General features: G+C 35.6%; 3 protein-coding genes across 4 annotated transcripts in view; 1 reads left to right on the top strand and 2 right to left on the bottom strand.

The window, feature by feature from the left end:
- Positions 1 to 17,323, top strand: part of LOC120774373 (plastin-3) — a 35,404-nt gene extending 18,081 nt beyond the window's left edge. The window contains exons 1-5 of one of the 2 annotated variants that reach the window (XM_040103968.1): positions 8,889 to 9,302; positions 14,883 to 15,993; positions 16,097 to 16,375; positions 16,449 to 16,702; positions 16,768 to 17,323. In XM_040103968.1, coding sequence (XP_039959902.1) covers positions 9,225 to 9,302; positions 14,883 to 15,993; positions 16,097 to 16,375; positions 16,449 to 16,702; positions 16,768 to 17,040 — 1,995 coding nt within the window. In that variant the 5' untranslated portion in view covers positions 8,889 to 9,224 and the 3' untranslated portion in view covers positions 17,041 to 17,323. Of the gene's footprint in view, positions 1 to 8,888; positions 9,303 to 14,882; positions 15,994 to 16,096; positions 16,376 to 16,448; positions 16,703 to 16,767 lie in introns of those variants that run through there. The other variant, XM_040103969.1, reaches the window with a different exon arrangement.
- Positions 17,324 to 18,868: 1,545 nt separating this feature from the next.
- Positions 18,869 to 20,174, bottom strand: LOC120773827. The gene has a single exon (XM_040102940.1). It carries the CDS (start codon positions 20,172 to 20,174, stop codon positions 18,969 to 18,971), a length of 1,206 nt encoding a protein of 401 aa, XP_039958874.1. The 3' UTR covers positions 18,869 to 18,968.
- Positions 20,175 to 20,714: 540 nt separating this feature from the next.
- Positions 20,715 to 22,162, bottom strand: LOC120773883. Its single transcript, XM_040103053.1, has 4 exons — positions 21,874 to 22,162; positions 21,674 to 21,802; positions 21,499 to 21,612; positions 20,715 to 21,431 (listed from the first exon to the last, which is right to left on the bottom strand). Exons 1-4 carry the CDS (start codon positions 22,075 to 22,077, stop codon positions 21,243 to 21,245), a joined length of 636 nt encoding a protein of 211 aa, XP_039958987.1. The 5' UTR covers positions 22,078 to 22,162; the 3' UTR covers positions 20,715 to 21,242.
- Between the last annotated feature and the right edge of the window lie 764 nt (positions 22,163 to 22,926).

The following is a 22,926-nucleotide window of genomic DNA, read 5'->3' on the forward strand; positions in this document are numbered from 1 at the left end:
TTTATATTTTCTCTATAAAAAAATTGAATTTCTTTTGGCTTACTTATCTTGTTTCTGAAGATTCCATATTCAAGTACTTACGAGTGTGGTTCCAGCCAGCCAGCCACCCACGCAAGTTGCTTGGCTTTCTATGCGTTGGTAGTAGGTTGAAGTTCTGATTTATTCAGGTGTAGTAGTATGTTGATTGTGTGTTAGTTTGTATTTTTTTTGTTAAGTTATTTAATATTCTTAACTAAATAAAAAAAATGTTGGTTTCTTTGTTGAAAATAAACGTAATAGTCATAACTCATTTGACAGTTGACCATTGATTATTCCTTCATATCTTGAAGGTAAACAATTTAAAATTTCTTTATGTATTTGAGGCCTCTTGTAATAAAAAATTATGTTAATATATATTTTTTTTATTTCTTTTTTAGCGGTATCTTTACATTGGTTACCTTGTACTCATAACTTATTGAAAAAATATTTGCGAAAAAAATCGATTTTTGAAAATTCACAAGTGGATGTACCCTTTTTCTCGAAATTGTTTTCAAATCGGTCGAAGCTGGTACTGAGATACTACTACGAGTACTTAAACACTTGAATCATATTTTATTTTGTATTCTATAGCACAAGTTCCTAGAGTCTCCGACGTCGATCACAGCAAAGACTTTCTACTCCTAACTAATTTGGATTGAAAAGTCAAGACCTTTGCTGTAGTTCCTAAACTATACTGTTCAGAGTTATCTTTCTAACGCCAGCGAATTTTGCTCACCCGAATAACGCATAATGTTTTTACGTTTTTTTTATTCTCTCTAAGTAAACTTAATTATATTGTGAAGAGGAAATAGCAAATCGAAGGAATATGCAAACAGCTTCCCATGAGCAGAGCTTTTTCCCCCTGTATCTGTAGCTCGCAAAATTAGTCTCTCAAAGTTGTTGTGGAAATTTCTCCAAATCAGCTGGATCGATCAATCAAAGAAATTTTTAGACACTCTTCTTAGATATACATAGATATGTACATATTTGTCAGCTAATGATCGATTTTTTTCAAAGAAATTTGTGTTTTTTTTGTGTTTTGGAAGCCAAAATTTTGTCAAAAACTAAAATTTTCATAAAAAAAATGATAAGCAGAAAAATCTTCCCCATGCCATACATCTTTTCGGGAGATCTGCTACGAGATCAAGAAAATCCAATAGTTTTCAAAACCATTCGCCGAGTATTGAAGCACACACATTAAATTCTGTGAATGTACATTAATTATATTTATTTCTTTAATAAAATTCCTCTTCAAAAAAATTCACAAAACAAAACTAGTTTTCTGACTTGAAAGCGGATATAACCCCTTAAACAAGAATTATTTGACTGAAAGATGACCGTCGATAACAATAAAACGTTAGCCAAATGACATTATCGATGTCGATTGACAACTTTCACATTGAAAAATTGGACTAATGGCTAGCAATTGATCTATTGTTCTTAAAAAGTTTTTTTCTTTTTGACAGTTGCAAAAAAGCATTGAATTATTTTACGTAAATAAATATATAAAAGTAAAAATTAATTAATAAACTTATCGTATAAACATTATATGAACCATAAACTGAGAAGATACAGTGACATTAGGGTGTGTCTATATGTATACGAGTATATAAAATCGTTAAATGATAAGGCAAATGATTAAAACTCTTTTCGTAAAAGCATATCGATGCATGATAACGTTCTCATTTTTTATGACATAATTCAATTGCAGTCGACATCATAAATTTTTTTATTATTATTGTACAATACGTGCTCACATGCTCATATAAACACATATGTACATATGTACATGCATATGTAGGAATCGGTTAGTCAAATACAAATTGTTAAGCAATGTTGTGTGGTTAATGACCACGTAGCCGTTATCCCTAAACCAGCGCGTCAAGCGTCAATGAACTGTCAACAATTTTGATACCGTTACAATTTATGGTATAAGAAAAAACTCATTTTAATTTTGACAAAACATTTAGGGTTTGAAGCTCAGGATTTAAAGTGGGAATGTTAGGGAATTCAAAGCTTTGTTTCAGCACTTTTCTGATTAAAAATTCTGTGGAGCTGTCAAAAAATGCAAAACTGTTTAGAGCACGACTTTTTCGGGTACTCCTGTCAAACGAACGATTTAATTACATAATTTGGTTTAAATAGTTGGGCATTTGAAAAGCTAAGCAATTCTGAAAGTTAACAAATTGTCTTCAATTCGGGCGAAGCTGGTACTCAGATACTAATCCGACTACTTAAACACTTGAATCTTGAACTGGAGCTTCATATTTGATTTTGTATCCGATGGCATGAGTTCCCAGCGGCTCCGTCGTCCATCGAGACTATCTTCAAAATGGTGATTCATAAGATTGATTTAATATCCGACTTTTTGTATCGAAATTTGAATATACGAAGTTTTTTGTAAAGTATGAACGAGAGCAATTCGACTTCTTTCTCCTTACGCCCACAATAAAGTGTTCAAGTCACAAATAAAACATGCGTTACCAGATTTTTCTTAAAATTTTATAACTGATTTTCGTCTTTAAAAAGTCTGTTTGGTAACACTATATATGATTAATTGTAAGAATTAGCTAGATTTAGTATGATCTTTCGATGAAACTTCATACAGAAACATATGTATGTATGTGCCACCCAGCTGTTTTTCACAGCTGTTGTGCAAATTTTGCAATCTTCTAATTTTTGCTATCCAGCTTATTTTTATTTTATATATTTTTTTTCTTAAAATTTCGCCAAATCACTTTCTCCAAACACATGTGCACCTGCTCGAAGACCAGAAATGTTCGCAGAAAATTGTGTTGCGTTTAAAACACATTTTTTCCCCATTTAATTTTTTTCAAAAAGAAAACAATTAGTAATAATGTACAAGATACCATATTGAGCAGACAATTTGCAAGTGAAATTGCTTTGAAACGCGGCGCCACAAGCGAACCGAGGCAAAGCGGAAACCAGTGTAGACCATGGAGCATCGGCAATTATTTGCAGAAGAAACGATCGTACATTATGACTGACGCTGACAAATAGATCAAAGTAACAGCACAACAACAACTGGTAGCAGGAAAAATGCTACATTAATTGACCACTTTCGATTTAAGACCAACTGTTTGCTGTCGACAAACCAGCAATAACAAAGCGAACGGTCAGTTAACCACGCAACCGGTTGGTGGAAGCAACGCAGCCTCAACCTCAGCTGGTCCAGACAGGTAAAAAACGATTTGCGTACATTTTCATACATATATAAGTAAATATATACATACATACTTATGTAGTATATGTGTATGGGTATGTGCGTTTTTGTTGCGAGTGAAAATATTGCATTCGTCAGCGTCACTTGCCAACCACCTCACTTGTCGTTGCTGCCACTGCCGTAGATGCACTTTGTCACTTTTGAGTTGGCCTGACGCCGATAATGATGTTGCTGGCATTGGCGTTGACAAACAGCATGCCGTCCCGACCGTAATTGTCGTTGTTGCGTCGCAATTATGTCACTTTTGAAGCAGCAAAATGCGCGCATCGCGAAGACACCTCACCAACGACAGCACAAGAAAGGAAAATTTAACTGTTGCCCGCTGCGTTGGCGGTGGCGGATTACATCAGCGCGCGAAAACGCCGACATCGAGTGGCTTCGAGTGCAATGCGAGAAAATGTGCGCTGCGCGTTTCCCTGCTTGGTGAAACTGGTTCAACAATTACGCGTATTTATTTTACCTGTTTCACCGACGCATTGTAAAATAATTTGCCAATTTTATGCGCTAGCGAAATGCCATTTGGTAAATGATCCGCTATATTTGTTTAGCGTTAATCGATAAAAGTTGTTGAACTTTTTTATACCCTTAACAGCGTATACTTAGTGCGCACTTGTAACTCAGTTGTTGAGATACCCACCTGAAATTTTGCCCACCTCCGTTTCTCCCCAAGTAGCTACTCATTTCCCGAAACCGCCGATATCGGACCGCTATAGCATATAGCCCTCATACAAACTGACTGATCGAAATCAAGCTTTTCTGTGAAAAACTTTTTTATTTGATGAGGCATCTTCACGAAATTTGGCATAAATTGGTAGCCAAGGCAACGCAACAAACTCCAAAGAAATTGTTCGGATCGGACCACAATAGATTAGATTTAGCTGCCATCCAAATTGACCGAACAAAATCAGAATAAATATCTTTTTATACCTGTTTATTGCTAAAGGTTAATCCATTTCGAGGCTCCCTACTTTTTTTTAAAGAAAAACCACTGAAACTTCAAATTTAATGAGGAATATTTATTATCATTCGAATGAACATCCTTTGGTATTTATTTTTTGAAGATTACCTCTTTCAAATGTTGGTCTGGTCGCAGCTACGTCTCAGATGATCACGTGATCTTTTGCTCCAAGGCCTGAATCGAGGCGAGATTGTCCGCATAGACTTTAAACTTTATATATCCACATAGGAAAAAGTCTAACGATGTGATATCACACGATCTTGGTGGCCAATCGATCGGCCCAAAATTTGAAATTATCTGCCCACCAAAGTGTTCTCTCTATATATCGCTTGATTGATGCAATGTGTGGGAAGTGGCGCCGTCTTGTTCAAATCAAATGTCGCCGAGATCACGAGTTTCAATTTCAGGCATCAAATAGTCGGTTATCATGGCGCGAAAACGGTCTCCATTGACGGCATCATTTAGACGAAATATCGACCGATGATTGCACCGGCCCATAAACCACATCTAACCGTTCTTTTTTCTGGATGAAATAGCAGCTCCTTCAGGTTGCTCTCCGGCCCAAATATGGCAATTTTGCTTGCTTACATACCCAATGAGCCAGAAATGAGCCTCATCGCTGAACGAATTTTGGCTCGAAAATGTCGAATTTTCTTGGAACTTTTAAGAACCTATAGGTCAAAGCGATGCCTTTTGTGAAGCTGTATTTTGTACGCTTTTCATTTATGATCCCCACCTAAATGCGCCAAGTTGTTCCATACGTCAGTTCGAGTTGCTGCTAATGATACCGAATCGACGCTCCACGGTCTTCGTGTCTTGTCTCCGCTACGGCTGCTATATTTTCTTTACTGCGTACTGGACGTGGTCTATTCGGTCGAATATTATCCAATAATGAATGCTGGGTCCCAAGATGGGTGATGGTGTTGCGATTAGTACGCTCAGTAGGCTGATTATGTTGACCATAAGTTGAGCGAAGCGCGCGAAACACGTCCTTTACCGAACCTGAATTTTCGTAATAAAGTTGAACAATTTTTAAACTAAGCTGACAAACTATTCTGAACAAAAATAACATGACAGCTTGACACGACTCACGCTTGATCTGCCAAAAAAAGGATATTGAAAAAAGTACCTCTACTTGGATCACCCTTTAACAGTATCGATATGAAAAATGCTGCCAAAATTATTTACTGGGCTCATTATTCACCTTAGAGTTATAAATAGATTTTGAATAGTCAGTTAATTGTCTTCAAATATTTAGTCCACGGACATTTCTTCGCCATTACGCTCATAGTTTTAGTCACTATTTAAATATTTCAAAATTTACTCATGCCAAACGTTGACTTTTGTTTTATACTCTAAAAGAGCTCGAAATAATGTTTTCATGAACGTCATTGTGCACAGTGTTGACAATTAATGTCAATACTTCCAACCGCTTTTTGTTTTCTCTTTTGTTTAAAAGCTGAGGTGAGAGTATCGACGTTTGGATTTGTGTTTTTTTTTTGTGTTTAATGTGTTGTATTCTTTGTTCTCAAAACCTATTAAGAAGTAGTATTTTTTATAATTAAAGCTTGAAAGTAATGAAATTAATATTTTATCGATAATTGCTTTTATTAATAATACCCTATTATAGACGATTTTAATTATTTTTACTTAGTATGAAAGTGGTGTTTTTAACAGAACGGACCAGATTTGTATGCGAGTGGGATCTTTACAAGAGTGAAATAAAAAAAACTTCATATATCGATAAATTATTTCTTTAAAGATATATTACATTTTTTAAATTTTTTTTGATTTTTTTTTAAAATATTATTTTTTTTTATTTTTTTTTTAATTTTTTTTAATTTTTTTTTTTTTTTTAATTTTTTTTTTTTTTTTAATTTTTTTTTTAATTTTTTTAAATTTTTTTTTTACTTTCTTTCTTTTTGTTTTTTTTTTAGTCGTTTTTAGTTTTTTTTTAATTTTTTCAAGTTAATTTAATTTTTACAGTTTTTACGTTCGCTCGTATTATTCAAAAGCACATCCACTCATTATTTAATGCATGTTCTGTACATGCATATGTAGTCACCCATAAAAATATTTATCAGTATTTTCACAACTTCAAAAATCGATTGAATATTCAGTATAAATTTCTATTTATAAAATTTCACTTAAACATTCGCAGAAATTTGCATTGTTTATCTTTTATATCTATTTGTTTATGTATTTCGAATGAGTCATGCCAAATTTTGGAAATTCCGAGGTAAATCATCGTGGTGTAAACACTCATGTGAACACCTCGAAGGCCGATAGTTATGTTGGTTATCAGCAAACATTTTTGATGACTGTTTGCTTACCAGCCAAAATGTCGCTGAGATAGCAGTTTAGCCCAACATTTAACAAGATAGTTAGCCCAATTACTAACAACTCTAACAAGATGATACAATGCTTATTTAAAATCAATTACATCGCATACTTGAAACTAGCAAAGTGGCCAAAGAGTGAAGCAGGCACTTAAACAATGGAAAATCAATCGAAACAGGCATTAAATAATCTAAACACACTCAGTGATATGAAGAATAAATACAAATTAGAACATACCGTTACGGCTGCATACAGCGGTTACTGCATGTAGTGGTACAAGCCTCTCAACTTTTCATGTTTTTGCGTTAAAAAATAGTTTTAAATTCTGAGGGACAGAAAGAGAATTAATTGTGTGAAACGTATCAAAACTTTCTTTCAAGAAAATGTGGGACAGTAAAATTTATAATATTATTAAGTTTTATAATTTATTATGCCCTGAATATGGTATATTAAGTTTGCCACGAAGTTTGTATCACTCAGAAATATACGTCGAGGACTATATACTATATACATATTGTATATATCTTTTGGAAATTCCAAGTTTAGCCAGGTCCTTTCAGGGCCAGGGCCAGGGCTTAGGGAGTGAAGGTCTTTTAAGATTTGGTGCATGGTGAATATCTCGTCGGATTTCTCAGGCCTGAAGCCACACTGATAAGGTCCAATCAGTTTGGTGACGGTGGGCTTTAACCTTTCACACAGTATGCTTGATAGAACCTTATATGCGATGTTCAGGAGGCTTATCCCACGGTAGTTGGCGCAGTTTTTGTGGATTGGGCAAGGCACACTTAAATTCCAATCGTTGGACATGCTTTCGTCCGACCATATTCTACTAAGAAGCTGATGCATGCTCCTTATCAGTTTTTCGCCACCGTGTTTGAATAGCGCCGCCGGTAATCCATCGGCCCTCGCCGCTTTGTTGTTCTACAGACGGGTAATTGCTATTCGAACTTCTTCATGGTCGGGTAATGGAACGTCTGCTCCATCGTCATCGATTGGGGAATCGGGTTCAACGTCTCCAGGTGTTATGCTTTCACTACTATTTATCAGGCTGGAGAAGTATTATCCTCCATTATTTTAGTGTGCTACGGGCATCAGTCACTAGATCACCTCTGAGGGTTCTACAAGAGGATGGTCCGGTTTTGAAACCTTCTGTTAGTCGCCGTTTCTTTTCGTAGAATTTTCGTACATTACCCTGTTCGGCTCTCTGTTATGTTTGCAGCTTCTCGTCGTCGAACCTTACTTGTGTTTGTTGATGTGGGGTTTTTGCTACACGGAGGCGGGTGCCTATCTTTGCTACAACAAGATAGTGGTCCGAGTCAATTCTAGGCCCTCGGAGCATACGCACGTCTAAAACACTGGAGACGTGTCTTCCGTGTATCACAACATGATCGATCTGGATGGTGGCTTTTCGAATCGGAGACAACTCCTGATGAATTTTCCTTGCGGTATTTTTTGTACAGACTCTGATAAAAAATATTCTCAGTAAATTAATTAATATGTAATTCCTTATCGGCTGATTTACTTCCAGTATTGCCAAGTCAAATATAGATCCCTGTTTGCACGATTACTATCTTCATAGTCCCCAAAAGTATTGTACAAATTAGATTTGTTGTTTAATTAAAAATTAGCAGAAAGTAGTGTAATGACGTAAGCATAATCTTCTCTTTATCGGCATATGCAATACATACAAATATATACTGTAGTCGTATCGAACTCCACAAAACATTGATAAATTATGATTTTCCCCTACATACTATCTCTGTATATACATATGTGTATATTCCTGAATGTGCTTTTAATTTTACCAAAACACCACATTTTCATATATTTACCTCGTGAGCAATGCAAATTCCATAAACCAAATACAACTCACTTAAGGTAAGCATGATGACGAACACAGCGCGTAAACACTTACTAAGTTAAAACACTTGAGTATGCGTTCAAGAACAGAAAACTACTATAAATTAATTGAAATATTAAGAAAAAAGAAATTGAAATTTTTGTGAGGTGCCATTTTACCTGGTCTGCCGCCGCACACTTAACACCTCCCCACCCACCGCTCTTTCTCTTGGTGCCATTAAAGCAAGTGTACACCTGCGGTTGTTAAATTCATGCATATGTATGTGTGTGCACTTTTAGTTCCCCACTCTGCTGCTGCTCGAATACTTTATCATATCGATTCATAAAAACACATTTGTTCTGTGTTAGTTATCAGCAGCAGCGCGCTTAAAGACTCGTACTTCGGTTTTCGTATCGAACACTTTTCATGCACTTCAACACCCTAGTTGCTAAAATCAATCAGTTAGTCTGCTTCAGTATTTGGTCTGCCGTTGAATTCGCAAAAGCATTTTCTACTTTTCGACCCGTGACCACCAATAATCGACGGTAATAGCGTTTGCAATAATTCCTTTCAGTTAGTACAGGCGGTCGGTCAAGCAATCCTCACAGGCAATTTATCCAACTACTATTTGTGTTGGTGTATTTGTTGTTGTTGCGTTTTATGTTAATTTGCCGGTGATTGTGTGCTTTTTGTGCCTAACAACCATTTTGGTGTATTAAACTGGTGCATACGTATTGGTGGCAGTGTGGTGACGTCAGCAAAATTTGAATTTATTATCGCAGTAAAAATCGATAACTTGTGAAAAGTGAAAATATAATATAGTAATGGCGGATATTTTGGACGTGGAACATCATCAAGTGCTGGAGGAATATCAGCAGACATTGGAGGAATTGTTGCCCAATGTAAGTTTCAGGAAGATTTGCAGGGCAATACTACTAGTTCTAGGATTATGTGTGATACTAAGTGGTGTATGTGGCTTAAAGCAGAAAATTAAAAAAAGTCGAAATATCGATAAATTCGAAATTTTTTTTGTATTTAGTTTTTGTTGTTGTTGTAGAAAAACTGCAGAAAACGTGCCTGAAATATTTTTGAAGAATGCTGTTGAGTCGAATAAAAATCCGAGTCCGTTCCGTTTGCATAGACCCAACTTCTAGAAAAGTGTGTCACCAAGTATCATAAGTGCCTTCAAACAGAAAATTAGAGAAGTCGAAATATCGGTAAATTCGAAATTTTTTTGTATTTAATTTTTGTTGTTGTTTTTGTTGTAGTGGCAGAAAACGTTCCTAGCATAAAAGCATAAAAATCCGGGTCCGTTCCGATTGCGTCGACCCGTGGAAACGCTTGATAGTGTCTGACTTTGATCTACTGACTGCTTACTAACTAAAACTTATTTTAGAAAAGAAAATTTTGAACTAAAGTTCGGTTCAATTAAGGGGTCATATACAGTTAAAAGGCCGAAAAAAGTGATTTTTACAGAATTTTTTCAGAGAAAACTTTTAAATTTATTGATCCAAAAATGTTTCCACATATTATGGTATCTTTTAACTGTATTTGAAGACTTAGTATTAGTAAAAATATTTATTTAGAAAGGAACTAAAGCATATCTCCGGGAGCTCCTCTCAAAAAAGACGTTTGGTGGTGACGGTATCTCTGAACTGGATCCTCTTCGAAAATATTAACCTGAGCGATATGAAATTTTCTTAAACGTACATATGTACATTAAGAAAATAAAATAAAAAATATTTTTTTTTTAATTTTAACTGTATATAATCCTTTAAGTTTTATGTTGGGTTACTTCTTTTAAAAGAAGATTTATGAATATCGCAATAAATATTTTATTGCTAATACCGCTATTTTATATTCCTCGTACAAAGCGCTATAAAACAGTTCACTTTTGATAATACCTTTTCATAGAAATTATAAAATATTATGAAGGCTTTATTTCTGTAATTTTCTACATGAAAAAGTTTTACGAGAATTTTAACTTTTCCATAAATATAATGGCAGTTATAATGGCTGGAAAATATATAATACTCATTATTTATGTTCTATGAGTAATTTTTAGCCCACGATTTCCTCATTGCGCTTGCTCACCTGTCATATATTAGAAGTTATAAATAACGACGGTATTTTTATTACCCTTTTGGGTAATTTGGTAATGTCATTAATGTCAAAAATTACAGCGTTGTGCTGAGAAATGGCAATATTTAGTTATTTTACTCATATTTTTGATAGAAACCACGAAATTACAATTTTGAAAAATTTGTAGACACCTCTAAATTATTATATTATAGTTCGAATCTACGCCAGTCAAGAGTAAAAAAGTTCGAATTTTATTTAGTATCAATCGTAAAAATCGAAAAATATTATTTATCACCAAAAAAAATTTTATAGTTCGTTTCTAATATTGCGCACACAACTGTACGTTTGCTACCGCACGTAAATTATCGCTGATAGCGTTTGTTATCATGTTAGTCAATATTATATATGACAATGTGTTTGTGTGTGTAGTGCATGATTTGGTAATATACATATTATATATGTATGTATGTATATAGAGGCCGGTTATTGATTAGAAGTCATATTGCATCGATAAATCGGAAATTCTGTGCCATTTTCTGTATACTTCTGCATATATTGTACATCAATGACTCACTATTTTTACCGCTAAACTTTTGTATTCCCCTGAGCTGTCAACTACTATTTCAAATGAGTCTTTTCTAAAACTTGCACATAATCAAAAATATGTTTACCTGTTGGATTTCTACTATTTCTTCACCTTCATTTGTAGACACATACACACATTCGCTTAGAAGCTATTTCTCGAACTATTTTCAATTTCATTTAAATTTCTTTATCTTATCGTTCCATATGAAATATTCATAATTATCATGAATGCCAATGTGAGAACTGGTACGTAAATTCCCTGCTTTGCAAAATATTCTATAAATACCCATGACAGTGTTGAGAGGTTCGATTATGCCGTGCAAAGAGGTGATCAATATTATTGTATATATTCTTTTTTCCCCTCATTAATTAGCAATTATGTAGCCCTAAAGCATTCTAAAAGTACAAAACATGTTCTCGTTACTTTAGCTAATATACATTCGATAAGTTTTGCCAGTTATCGATAACCACATTTTAGTGCTTTCTTATTTCTTTAAAATTTTATTTTATTTTTTAATTTTTAACTATCAGTTTATAAATTTTTCTAACGATATCATCTTTACTAGCAGATACTCAGCATTTTTTCTTTTAATCACTAAATAAATGAATCCCCAATTTCGAGAAATCAATTTTTTTCCTACATTTTTGTGTTTTAGTTTCCAGTAACCTTATTGTATATTGTTCTTCCAATTTCTTATTTTGGAAATTACCTCGCATATTCTGTGTTATATTTTTCTAAGATTTCGATCATATCTCCCCCAAATGAAATTTATTGTATATATACTTTATATCTATGTATGTATATAATATAACGCAAACTGTTTTTTTTGCTGATATTCGGATAATCAGTAGTACATTCAAAGGTGTGCCTGCCCCCAAACAACAAAGAAGAGCAATTTTTTAATGAAATGGCAAATACGTATGAAGACTAATATTTTTTTTTCTCAAATTAGTTTTTTTTTTTACTTAATTTATTTATTTGCACTGGATTGCCCAAGCGCCTTCGTACTTACATATCTATGTTGGTATAAATAGATAATAAGTGATAATTCTATGGCGGTTAGATGGCTGAACTAGAGAGATCGCACGTTTACTGATATACTATGTAGTCCGTTGTGAAGCCGTAGAAAAGAAGAATTCCTGTGTTCGGACTTATAAATTACCAAGACGATATAGTAGCTAATAAAAATTTGCACAGGCGTTTAATTTCCATTCACGCCAGAACTTTAATCCGATAAACCTAACCTACTCCCAACTCAAGTCTCTCCCATGGAACCACCGGAGTTTTCGTTTCCATATCAATGGTTCAAGTGCTAAAAGTTTACCATCCGCAAAGTCAATCAAACCTTAACTTTATAAAGACAAATTTTTGATGTACGAATCATATCTAGATATGGTCCGGTAAATTGATCGGCTATTTCATGTGATTTCCGCTGTATGTGCACCTATGACATGTTGGAACCAATATTCGGCGTAATGTTGGCGAGTAACAGGCTCTTTTGGAAATAATTATTAATTAAAGCAACATATTGGTCTGCATAAGATGCGCTGTGTTCGGTCATCTGGCTGATATGTTGTTCTGGTATCAAAAATAACAAAAAAGGTGATGTTCGTACATGCCTTTCCAGCCTCGCCTTTAACCAACGGGTTCGTTTTAATTATAATAAATATTTACTCATTTCAAAAGTACGTACATTTGATCAGATTTGACCCGGACTGGAAAAAATCACTTATTTTAAGGGGTTACATGGGTTTCCTCGGGTAGAAAACAGCATTTTTTCAAAAAAATTGTTTCTCATATAAAAAATTAAATATTTTATTAGAATTTTATAGCGTTACAAACATACACTATTAACAAAAAAATTCTGAAATTTTTGGAAAAGAATATTTCAAACTCGGCCATTGCGACGCCATTTTCGGGGACACCATTTTCGGGGGTTGACAGGATAACTTTTTGCAGGATCATCTGAAGTGAAAAAATACATGTTTTAGTTAAATAAAACCTTAACTAAGAACTTGGACAAAGGACAAAGAAAATTGCATTTTTGGGAGACATTTTTACAAAAAAAATGGAATTTCAGTGAACATTTTGCGACATTTTTTTTTGAAATAGTTGTAATAAAAAAATCCTTCGTGCAAGTGTTTTTGAATTTTAAAAAGATCTGTGTAAAATTTCATGAAGATCGGTTCGAGAAAAACGCGTTTAAAGACAGCGCACTTAGCCAGCTAGCCTCTAGCGCCCCACAAGATCTCAAGGCTGTATCTCCGGAACTATTACTCGGATCAACTTGAAAATTTAGGACAATATTTTAGAGGTGTTGTAGAATTTATTAAGCCAATAAAAAATAGATTTTTTGAAACTCGTAAACTCATGTTACTCCTTAAAACATTGTGTTCCTACTGAAATCCTCAAAATCTTTATGCTCTACGAGTTATCGAATATAATCATATTTTTACGGTATTAGAACCTTGGTTACTCAAATATATATGACACATGAAAAAATTTCAGATTTCATTCAAAACCATCGCGAAATTATTCAATTATTTTGAATTCGCCCAAATTGCTGCTTCTCGCACGCTTATTTACTTTAGTCGTCACACATGATACATATGTATTTACATACATACATGCAATGTGTACATTTGCAAATAAAATATACGTAAACCCCCTGTCTTTGGATGTGGTGAATATTGTGATTCATTTGATTATGATAATTATTAGCAGCAACATTCGATGTGTGAGCAACGGCAAATGGCGAATAAAATCAATGGCCACCTTTGTTTACAGTTGCGAACTGTGAATTCCAGTTGGAATTCCGTCCAGGTCGTCAATCACAAATTCACTGGGAGTGTAGAACCACCACATTCCTGTCATTGCCCTTATTTAGTGTTGGCAGGCTTCCTTAAAAAAAAGTAAACAAATCATATAACTTAAGTGAATAAGTGAGTAAATGGTGGCGTGGTGGCGTGGTGGCGCACTGGTCTGGTATGCCGGGAAAGCAATTAAACACGCAAATTGCGGACGTACATTTGCATGTGTGAATGTGTGCATGTTAACGCATAAGCAGCTAGCGTTATTGCGCATCAGCGCAGTAAGCTTCACCGCCACAGTCGCGCTGAACGTCAGCGCAGTTGTAAATGCTGTTGACGCTGACGTCAGCGCCAACGCTACTGCTGGGTGATTGTCATTATCAGCCATGCCGGCTAGCGACGGTGCCTTGCGTGTGGGTTGTAGTTGTTTGTTGCCGACTAGCTCAAAGGCCAGCAAACAGGTTTTACGCGCCTCAAATACATGTCATAGCCGAGGTAAAGTCGGTGTCAACTGCCACTGCCGCAGCCACAGCTGCGTCGAATTTGGTGTTTATTGTATTTAAATTTTATTATATTTGCTTGGCTTGTTGTTGCAGTTTATGTAAATGCCGAATGGGTGATTTACGTGCTGCCGAAGCTGACCTATGCGCATAAATACATAAAGACATATACATACATACTATGTATACGAATGCTTAAAATCGATTGCGCGCTGAAATCACCCGCAACCGGAGGTGATCGCACGGCAGCGCTGACGTTGGCCGCGACGCTGATTCGTCACGAGCATGTAAATTGAATATTTCGACGGCTAAACTGTATGACTCATGTCATTTAATGCTTTGATTCATTTTTTGGATAGCCCATTCCGCTGAACGCGTTTCCTTGCTGTCAAATTATTACTTAAGTATTCACTTATGCATATTTTATGTACTATACATATGTACATATATTGTTTGTATGTATTCATGAAATTAATTTAATTTATTTTTACTTCTCATAAATAGATCGATGCCAACAAAGATGGCTTCATCGATTTGAGCGAGTTGAAGGACGCCTTGGACCAGGTCGGTTTCAAATTGCCTGGCTACCAGGTGCGCGAGATGATCGATGAATTTCAGAATAAGCAACGCACATCACATCAGGGCAAACTGAATATCGAGGAATTCGAAAATCTCTGTCTCGATCTCAAATCCAAAGATGTGGCAAGCACCTTCAAGACCGTCGTGTCGAAAAAAGAGAACCTCGAAACGTTGGGTGGCATGTCGAGCATATCGTCCGAAGGCACCACACACTCAGTGCGTCTTGAGGAGCAACTTGCCTTCTCCGATTGGATCAATTCGAATTTAGGTTATGATCAAGATCTGAAGCATTTGCTACCCATCGATGCCGAGGGCAAACATCTGTACCAAGCAATTAAGGATGGTATCCTACTGTGCAAGATTATCAATCATTCCTGCCCGGATACAATTGATGAGCGTGCCATCAACAAGAAGAATTTAACAGTTTATCGCGAATTTGAAAACTTGACGCTGGCGCTAGTTTCATCGCAAGCGATTGGTTGCAACATTGTCAATATCGACGCACACGATTTGGCCAAAGGCAAGCCACATTTGGTTTTGGGCTTGTTGTGGCAAATTATTCGTATTGGTCTCTTCAGTCACATCACGCTCGACAGCTGTCCCGGCTTGGCTGGTCTGCTCTTTGACAACGAACGCTTGGAAGATTTGATGAAGCTATCACCGGAAGCCATACTATTGCGTTGGGTCAACCATCATTTGGAGCGCGCTGGCATTTCACGCCGCTGCACCAATTTCCAATCCGACATTGTAGACTCAGAAATCTATTCACATTTGCTGAAACAGATTGCCGGTAACGATGTCGATGTCAATTTGGAGGCGTTGCGCGAGTCGGATCTGACATCACGCGCGGAGATTATGTTGCAGCAGGCGGCCAAATTAAACTGTCGCAGCTTCTTGACACCGCAGGACGTTGTCAATGGGGTCTACAAGTTGAATTTGGCCTTCGTTGCGAACCTGTTCAACAATCATCCAGGACTCGATAGGCCGGAACAAATCGATGGTTTAGAGTCAATCGAGGAGACACGCGAAGAGAAAAGTAAGTGTTGCTGGAATTGGAGTTGTTGTCGAGATTAAAATTTCTAATCTTTAGAATAAATTTTGTAAAATGTTTAGCAACTAATCTTACTATTATTAAATAGCTTACAGAAACTGGATGAATTCAATGGGCGTTGCACCACATGTCAACTGGTTGTATTCCGATCTTGCTGACGGCTTGGTCATCTTTCAGCTGTTCGATATCATCAAGCCAGGCATTGTGCATTGGCAGCGTGTGCACAAACGCTTCACGCCCCTACGCAAATTCATGGAAAAATTGGAAAATTGCAATTATGCTGTGGATTTGGGCAAACAGCTGAAATTTTCGCTTGTCGGTATTGCTGGCCAAGATTTGAACGACGGAAATGCTACACTAACTTTGGGTATGTAAAACTTGAGCCAAAAAAAATTACTAATTATTTTAATTAAATTATTTACTCTTCTCTCAATATAAAGCGCTGATTTGGCAACTGATGCGCGCCTACACTTTGTCCATTCTATCGCGTTTGGCCAACACCGGCAGTCCCATAATCGAGAAGGAGATCGTGCAGTGGGTCAATAGCAAACTGTCTGCCGCCGGCAAAACATCTAGCTTGAAGAACTTCAACGATTCAGCCATTGCCGATGGTAAAATTGTAATCGATTTGATTGATTCCATTAAGGAGGGTAGCATAAACTACGACTTGGTGCGAACTGGCGGTACCGAAGAGGTTTGAGCGAGTGCAAATCAGAACTTATTTCTTATTATAATAAATATTTATTCTTTTTGTTTTAGGACAACTTGGCCAATGCTAAATATGCTATTTCTATGGCGCGTAAAATTGGTGCACGCGTATACGCTCTGCCCGAAGATATAACGGAAGTTAAACCCAAAATGGTGATGACTGTCTTCGCCTGCATGATGGCGTTGGACTACATACCCAATATGGATAGTGTGCCAAATCAGAATCAAGAACCAATCGCCATTGTGAATGATGTTACCATCAACAACACAAACAGCCACAACAACACCAACAGTAACAACATTAATAATACAAACAGTAACTAATGATCAATTAATGGCGGCCACAATTTCTATATACAAACATATATTATATAAGCAGCAAAATTGTAAACAAAATATATATATATATATATATGTATTTATATATATATAAATAATTTTATATAAAGTAAGCATCGATAAGCACTAACCAATAATGCTGAAACGAAAAGATGCATTAAGAGAATTATTAAGTAAATGCAACTATCATTCAGTTCAGCAATAATAACAATAATCGAGAACGGCTGGAATTATAAATACATGAAAAAATGTATGGCATTAAGCAATATACATTCTTACCTAAATACAAAACTACAATGATTAATTTTGTCTTGTAACACAAAACTTAAATAACTTACATACTATATACGATATGTATTGTAATTTATTAATTTATTTAACTTTGACAAAAATGCAAACATATTTTTTTTTAGAAAGTGCAAAATGGGCATAGTTTGCAACATGTCGCTATCAGCCAATTTGCCCTATGCAGAGTATGATTATGAAGAGGAAAGACATTATTATTGTATTATGATATAATGATAACCTTATTTTATAAATAAAGGTTTATTTTTACATATTTCGAAGTTTTACATTAAAAGGCCTTGGTAACAAACGTAAGTGGAAAATTATTTTAGAACACAAAGAAAAGCTTAAATAATTTTTAATTGCTATCAGAATTTCAATGAAATTTACATATGTACAAACATAAACTCTAATTAGATTAAGAAAAACTTTGGAAACATATTGAAAGGTTCCATTAAGGTTATCACCAAGTAATTGCTGTAGATCCGCGATTCTCCTTTTTATAACCTCAACAGGGAATATTAAGTTTGCCACGAAGAACACCCAGAAGGAAACATCTAAGAAATATAAAAATAATTTCTCAGCATGACCTGCTGAGTTGATTTAGCCATGTTCTTCCGTCTGTCCCTCCGTTTGTCCGTCTGTCTGTATATATGTTCGTTCCTACCTCAGAAAGTACATAGGTATTGCCTCCAGCTTCCTCAATAGCATAGCATATACATATGTAGCTGCTAAAACCAACTGACCAATCAAAATCAAGTTCATGTTTCGTAAATTGATTTAAAACCATTATACGTTAGCAATTTGAACTTCTCTCAGACTTTCTTGAACAGCGTTTTTATGTCGTTAACCAGAGATGTTAAATATTAGTCGTCCATAAGCACATATGTACGTAAAGCTTAAGAATAATGATGTGCAAAAAACTTGGAATGATTTACAAGTTATGGATATTTATACATACATATGTATGTTAAAAAAACTTCCGAAGGTAACAACAAAGAATTAAGAAAATACAAACTATATTAAGCAAAATTATTATAGTCCTATTTCCATAAAAATTTAAAAAATGGCATGTATGCACATACAAACAGTTGCATTCACGCACTTACTACATATATGCAGTTTCAAATGTTCACACTTGTAAGGATATTTTTCATGTATGTGTGTTCTGTATTCACATTATTTTGTTGTTGTCTATCAACCCTGTCAACGGGTTTCATTTACCCACCATTTGCATTTGACATTTAGTGAACAGTTAGTTTTCGCGGCGTCAGTTTTATTCGCTAAATTTATGAATAATAATTTTCGCACAATAAATAAATTAAAATTTATCGTTAGTGAATAAAAAATGTGTTAAAGTGTTCCTGTGATATGTGTTTATAGTGGAAATAGTGATATGTGCTTATAGTGTATAAAGTGTTGTGTTATACCGTTCTGCAAGTAATTAGCTTTGCACTGCAGTGAAGAAGTTATTTCGCCAATAAGCAAAAGAAGTGCGGTGTCCTTTTACAGAAAAAATGTATGTAATATTACAAAATAAAATATATGCATAATAGTTTGCATAAGCACACCTACATACTATATATACGCCGCGAATATACATTGAATACAGAAAGAGGATTGGAAAATTACTCCGCTATGGTTTCATTTTGCTTTATCACCTTGATGAATATCTTCTCTTTCAAATGTGGTGTACTAATTGTGGCAGTTGTGTTTTCCACCTCCGATGCCTCAATTGGCGTTACATTTTCCATGGTGCCATTGGTACCCTTCTCAAAGGAATATGAAATTGTTCGTTTGTAAATACGTTGCTGTGCTTTCTGCACTTTGTGTTCGTTACCCTTGGCTGGACGCTGCCTATTATTGCTGCCGTTGCTCATTTTCGCGGGCACATAACATTTGGTGGATGTGCCGTCACCATCCACGCACTGATAGCAGATCTTCCCCCGTTTCACCAATTGTATGCAAGTGCTACTATCTTTTGGCGGCTTTTTGCTGTCTCGTTTGCCCACAAAATCTCTATTGTCAATTTTTTCGTTAATTGTATCTGCTTCCGCTACTTCTGCTTCTTCGGCAGATGTTTGTTCTTCGCTTTGCGAGGACGGCTCTTCAGCATCGCGTTGTTTTTTGTAGCTTGTTTCTTTTTGGAAAGCATATCGCTGCGGTTCACTTGCACGCGAAAAAGAGCATGTTTCAGATTTTTCGCCAGTGCGCGCATTTTCGCAAACCATACAATTTTGCTTGTGCTTTTTGACGTGCCGGCATTTTTCTTTAGTCCTACGTTGTGTGCGTTTTTTCGTTTCCCCTGTCAAAAGTTCCGTTTCCGCTGAAGAATTGTGTTCCGTTTCCAATTGTTCCACTTCTTCACTTTCCTCCCCATCAAGTGCTTCTTCTTCATTCTTTTCATTTGAATCACTGTCTTCTGCTAGTTTGTCGCCAAAATATTCGCGTACAAAATCTTCATAAGCCTGGTCATAATTGAACTCGGCGCTTGATGGTGCATTTAATTGATCTTCCGCAGTGTATGTATTATCGGTTGATGTTGCTGGCGATGTATTGGAACGCTTGTGTATTTCCCTCGGTGTTGAATAAATAGTATTCTCCGGTGTTGCAGCATTTTCGTCTGACCGGCGTTGTGCTATTGCGTTATATTTAAACGGTATTGTGTAAGTGGAGTGTTCTAAAAGACGTAAAAGTTCGCCAGGTGCAAATGATTCCCATATATTTTGTTGTGTATGTGGCTGCAATGCTTGACCGGCACATAAAGGTAGCGCTAACGTGGAAAACCGTAGAATCATCAACAAAGGTAAGTGCAACTGTAATGTTTGAACCATATATTATTTTGCCACCGGGTATCTGTAAATTCCACCTACCATTGCTATCTGTTATCCAAAAGTGAATGCAGAAATTTTATCAACACTTTCTGCTTTTATAAAGGCAGTATACTGTCGAAATTTGCAAAGGTTTCGTAGACCGAGTCTGTAGTTGCACTACCGGCTATTTTTTATTGCGTTCAAACCGCAGGCCGCCACACTTCAGTTCACACCAATCTCAGGAAATCGTTTTGAGACAGGCAGTTGTACATGCAAACAGCCAAGACAAATGTATGGGTGACAACATTTCGCATTTCCGAAATCAGTTGTACAAAACGAAAAAAAATTATTTGTATATATAGTAGATACGTACATATACCACACCTGCCACAAACATGCCTTCCCCTTCCATTTCATAGGATTTCGGAGTCAGCTTAAAAAAGTTATTAGTGTGTATGTACATACATAGCCATTCAGATCTTCTCGGCAACATCATCCAAACCAAAGCCGCTACTACAACAGAAACAAAAATGTCCCACTTTTAACTCAAAATACTTTTATTCGCTTAAATATATTAAAATTTTTATTTAGCCTAAATTTTAAGTTATAAACATTTACAACACATGGTACTAGTTTTGGAAAATTAGTTTGTACAACAAACTATAATAACATTTAACACTTTAGAATTATGCTTATCTATGACATATTCATATAAATTGATAAACACCTTCACGTTCAATGTTTAGAATATTCGCATGTCTTCCAATCTCTATCTTTAGTGCAATTATTTTTCAAAATTAAACCAAAATCGCACTTTATTTAGGAATGTAATTGAATTAATTTTCAATTCTTTACATTTCAATTCCTTATGCATAAATTTACTAAAACAAAGCAGTCATAAAATCATAATCAAACATGCACTTTGAAATTGTTTTTAGTACTACGTGTCTTTGTGTCTGCCAATAGCGTATTTACAACGGCATATTTACCAAACCAATTACAGAATAAAACATTCACTCAAAATTGCACTCAAATTCCTTAAGTCAGCATATGCATCGTATCGTAGTGATCCCGTGATGACCACCTATACTATGTACGACTATGTTGGGCGCCACGTCCCATTTGTGATGTTTCAATTCCGGCAGTTTTTGAATTTTTCTGTTGACGTTGTTGACGCATTTGTCGGCGATTTTCACGTATTAGTTGCTTAGTTTGCTCCGTGTCTAGTTCATCCCAACCGCCATCAACTGAATCGTCCACCCAGTCTTCAAGATCAGCCTGAAAATTATAAGAATGCCATTTAAACAGATTTCTAACATGTGTAGTTGTTGCTTGTAATTTTTACATTCATTGTTATTGGCACGTCGGTTTTAGCTTCTAATCTTGAAAAATTTGCTTTATCAGTGTTATCGTCACCGAGGTAGTACTTTGGTTGAGGTTTTATGACGGGTGCTAATTCCTGCAAGTCAATTAAAATATTAATGTAGAAATTTTATTTTAAGTCTATATGCATTAATTACTGTGAAGAAATCGGGTTCTTGCTCTGCTGGCGGTGGCGTTGGCGGTTTAGCTAGCCTCTGTCGATACTGTTCAATATGCTCTGTGACCGTACGCGGACTGTCATCCCAAGTATTCCAGTCTCTTTCCACCTGCACGTAAAATTGTGTGTTTTTTACCGTCAACTCAAATTGTATAGATATGTGTATATGTATATATTTACGTGTTGTGTTTGCGATAGCCGTGTAGAACTCGGCGACTGCGCTCCCACCGGTAATGTCGCTTGTCCCCCATCAACAACAATTTTTATTTCCATTGGCTCCGAAAAACTGGGTTTACGTCGCCGCCCAAATGAGAAACAGCACATCATTCGTCTTAATAACTTTATAATGCTTAATAGCACTGCTTTTACTTGTTGTATCACCATTTTAACAATTCCTTTGTGTAAAAACTAGTAAAATTCTTGTAATTATTCCAAAAATGTATAACTTTAGCAGCTGTGCTGGCGACTGACCCAGTTGACAGCTCAATGAAAACATTGTGCAGGGTTGCTTGGCAAGCAGTATTCACTACGAAAACAAGTGAACCCAGTAAGCGAAAAAAAACGTTAAGAGATATCGTATTGCAGCGGTAATATTTACGTGGTAGGCAAAAATGCAATTTTGAAATTTGGTATAAGCAATTTTGTGAACATGAAGCGATGATTTCATTGCGTTAATGAGTCATATAATTTATGTTAGTTGAATGCGTTAAGGGGTTAAATCCATTTATGAATTACTAAAAATGGAACTAGATTTTTGCAAATACATATATCGAATGTACGAAAACTTGAGAACATTCTCCGAAAATTTGGAATTTATCCGGTAAATAGTTTCAGAGATATAAGCATATTTGTAGGAATTTTTAACTTTCAGAGTTCAGAGTTTTTAGAGTCGGTGAGAAAATTCCTTCGAAACGGTTGGGCGGAAGAACTTGAAGTTTTCTCAAGACCTTCTTAGATATATTTTTCAGATAATGATGGAAGGAATGAGATTTTTGATAATAATTTCGTTTTTTTAAGCTATTCTGAAGTGTAAAATTTTTCGTTTGTTTTCTTTGGACCTGTATTTAGCTATTGCAATATGATATTATTTGTTGTTGTTTTGACCTTAGAGATAATTTTAAACAGGGAAATATTCCCCACCGCAAGACTTTTTGGAGGTGAATCTCAAAATAAAGCACTCTCTATTAAAGTACTTACATTAACATCTAAAAATGTGCATTATTTCTATTTATG

The sequence above is a fragment of the Bactrocera tryoni genome, chromosome 4 (assembly GCF_016617805.1).
Source record: "Bactrocera tryoni isolate S06 chromosome 4, CSIRO_BtryS06_freeze2, whole genome shotgun sequence".
In the NCBI taxonomy this organism is placed as follows: Eukaryota; Metazoa; Arthropoda; class Insecta; order Diptera; family Tephritidae; genus Bactrocera; species Bactrocera tryoni.

Bases quoted from the DNA above. Each gene is read 5' to 3' on its own strand.
- LOC120773827 (XM_040102940.1), bottom strand. From the start codon at position 20,174: ATGGTTCAAACATTACAGTTGCACTTACCTTTGTTGATGATTCTACGG.
- LOC120773883 (XM_040103053.1), bottom strand. From the start codon at position 22,077: ATGGTGATACAACAAGTAAAAGCAGTGCTATTAAGCATTATAAAGTTA. The intron at 21,613-21,673 runs GTAATTAATGCA...ATTGACTTGCAG, and splicing joins AAGAACCCGATTTCTTCACA to GAATTAGCACCCGTCATAAA. The intron at 21,432-21,498 runs GTAAAAATTACA...TATAATTTTCAG, and splicing joins ACGTGCCAATAACAATGAAT to GCTGATCTTGAAGACTGGGT.